The sequence below is a fragment of the Sus scrofa genome, chromosome 16 (genome assembly GCF_054392235.1).
Source record: "Sus scrofa isolate SSC_HxYL_T2T_F1_AM1 chromosome 16, Sscrofa_HxYL_maternal_Yorkshire_Landrace_v2.0, whole genome shotgun sequence".
NCBI classification, from domain to species: Eukaryota; Metazoa; Chordata; class Mammalia; order Artiodactyla; family Suidae; genus Sus; species Sus scrofa.
Genome location: NC_139398.1, coordinates 49,339,361 through 49,342,510, shown reverse-complemented (window position 1 = coordinate 49,342,510; position 3,150 = coordinate 49,339,361). Strand labels below are relative to the sequence as shown.

The window sequence follows — 3,150 nt, the reverse complement described above, 5'->3', positions numbered from 1 at the left end:
AAAAGACAAAAAGAGGTCACTGAGGTACCACAGAGATAGGAAATGCAGGAAATAGCCACCATACCTAAGGTTGGGGATCATCAGAAACTAGAAGGAACTGCCCTGTAGGGCTGGGAACCAGAGCTTGAGGGTGCTATTTGTTTCCTGCAGGTCCCTGAGGAGTTTGTTCCCAGGTATTAAGGGGAAAGTGCTGCCGGGTTGGTGCTGGCATGTCTGACAAGGTGCAAAGAAGCTGATTCTGAGAGTGCTGGCAGAAACTATAAACTGTAATCAACCAATGATACTGGAGTAAATTAAATGACAAGAGTATCTTCTCAGGACAACAAGGAGAGTAAGAAGGAGCAAATCCCTTTTGTTGCCTACTGCTGCCCAGTCTTCCTCACCGCCTCCTACTGACAGCCCCTAACATGGATCCACCTGGCAAAGGAAAAATGTATTTTGTAGCATTCTAGCCTAAGTAATTTAGAGCAGCATTTCCAAGGGTGGGTTTAGATATACCATAGCTAAATAAATAGTGTTGTATTTATGTTTGTTATTTATAGTATTTATGTTTGGTTATTGTCTTTTTCTACTAAACAGTACATATTTAGGTCTCAGGTCTTTCTTTTCACTATTTTACCCCCTCATGTGCACAGCATGGTAATAAAGTAGATAGAAGGTACTCAGTAAATATTCCTTGGATGGACACATTTATTAGATTTTTTTGAAAACTGCTTAGCAAAATGTACAATTTTTTTTTTTTTTTTTTTGTCAATTGAACAACACTGAGTGCCTCGTATGATGAAGCACTGGGACTAAAATATGAATATGAGGCAGTTCCTTACTATTTAGTAGGGAATTTAAGACATTCTTATATGACTTTAAATAATAAAATGTCATTGAAAACATTTTTTTTTGTCTTTTTTCATCTTTTCTAGGGCCATACCCACAGCATATGGAGGTTCCCAGGCTAGAGGTCCAATCGGAGCTGTAGCCTCTGGCCCAAGCCAGAGCCACAGCAACGCGGGATCCGAGCCACATCTGGACCTACACCCAGCTCATGGCAACGCCAAATGGTTAACCCACTGAGTGAGGCCAGGGATCAAATCCGCAACCTCATGGTTTCTAGTCGGATTCATTAACTATTGAGCCATGACAGGAACTCCTGGAAATATTTTTAAATGCCCAAAGAGCTGAACAGGCACAAAATCTATAGGACATCAGAAAAAGAAAAAGGTAAATGTATGTTTGGAATGATTCAAAAGACCTGGGGAAGAAGTTATGATCTGAGGCATGCTTAACATGGGGGGTGGGCAGACAAACAAAGCTGTGGAGGAGGGATGAGGTTGGCAGGTTTTGAGATGATTCTAATGAAAACAGAGAAGTGAAGGGTTATTAGAAGTCAATGGAAAAGTAACTTGAACAAGGAGTGGAAAATCAAGAATTCTGGAGTTAATATCATGAGTATTATGTCTTTTACGAAGAGGAGACATTAAGTGGTTTTATGCAAAGGAGTGATGTGGCCATTGGGAATATTTTCAGAAGGTAAATCTGGCAGCATCGTGGGGACTGATGCAGCATCACCATCATCATCTACATTAGAAACTAGAGCCAGAAAAAGCTGGTTAACTGACTGACAACTATCCTGAGCCAGAAAGGATGGTGGAGATAGAAGAAGAAAAAGATAACAAGTAACATTCAGAAGGAAGAATTAATGTAACATAATGCAGAATGAATCCACATCAGAGAGGGTGGCGAGGAGATCCTAGAATTAATCCACAATGATACAGAGAGGATTCAGAAGGGTAGAGATAGAAAATAGACCATTAATTTTCATCAGAAGAACTTGATTAATAACGATATCAGGACAATAAAAGTCCCAGTGAATATTTATCCTCAAATAATTAAATATACATTTTGAAAAGTTAACATGAATCTGGAAGAATATATATGTCTTCATCTTGAGATACTTCAAAAGTACTAGGATCCTGGAAGTTATAATAGTCACACGGTTTCTCATTTCCATAGATATGCTCCTCGAAATTGGTCTGGCAAGTGTTCTCATATAGTTCCTTATCAGCTTTTTCTTTAATTTCAGGAGGACCCACTTCCAGATTTTCATAGTTGTCACATATGTTAGTGTCCTTCCCAGAAAAACTGTGATCTTGAGTTTGAACTGATATTCTATGCCTGATAACCTGGGACAGTGTTTCAGTACAGTCTTTTCTCTTGCTTTTTCTCCTTTGCAAAATCTTTGGTAGGGTAAATCGCATTGTGTTACAGTGTTTCCAGTGCCAAACACACCCAATTCCACAGATCGCCAACAGCAAAAGGAGGGAAATTCCTATAGAAATGCCCACTGAATGATTTCCACAGCTTTTCAGCATTTCTGCTCAAACAGCGTTGTTTAGTAGAATGGTGCCGCCCTTAACGAAGTCACAGATACAGACCACAGTAACTCTTCATACGGTATGGTTCAAAAGTAATTTCAGAAGCTTGTTTAAGCATTTCTGTTGCAGATCTGAAAGAACATCATCAGGCAAAGCCCTGATGTAATTAGAGGAGAGATTGAGTAAACTTCGTTTTAGAAGATCGTTCTTTTTGTATCTGATGATTATATAATTATTTCTGTATAACTGCACTGTGTCAGAGGAGATTTTATTCAATTCCACGTCCTTTTTATCAACGAATCACAAAATGAAGCACAAATGAGTGGACGAGAGCAGCAGAGTAGAAAAATCAAGAAAGGGAAGGTTGAACAATCTGCCATCCAGGTTCTGCTATAAATTAAAAAATTTTAATTGTATATTTATTACATAGCATAATTTCAAAAAATCTTCTATTTTCTACCACACATTAAGCATCAGAATTTAGTGAGCTCTTCCTTCAGTATAAAATACAGTACTAGCTGTTGTATTTAGTGAGTTTTTGCTTTAATATAGAATACACTACTAGCTGTCATGACAAGGGAAAAAGAGTTAAAAAAAAATCTGTCCCTGCCAAGCTCAGGTGGTTTTATCATTTAGATTTCAACATGGTTTTTGACAATAAGCCTAATAATTTTCAAGAGAAAGATAATGCTTTGAACAATAGGAGGAAAGGGACAAGAATATAGATGTGCAATCATTTCCATTACATATCAGCTCCTCTGTGAAGCTTCATATGTCCTTT

General features: G+C 38.1%; 1 protein-coding gene across 1 annotated transcript; it reads right to left on the bottom strand.

The window, feature by feature from the left end:
* Positions 1-676: 676 nt before the first annotated feature.
* On the bottom strand, positions 677-2,366 carry GAPT (GRB2 binding adaptor protein, transmembrane). Its single transcript, XM_085002292.1, has one exon. The coding sequence runs from the start codon at positions 2,364-2,366 to the stop codon at positions 1,905-1,907; it is 462 nt and encodes a 153-aa protein (XP_084858418.1). The 3' UTR covers positions 677-1,904.
* Positions 2,367-3,150: the final 784 nt, after the last annotated feature.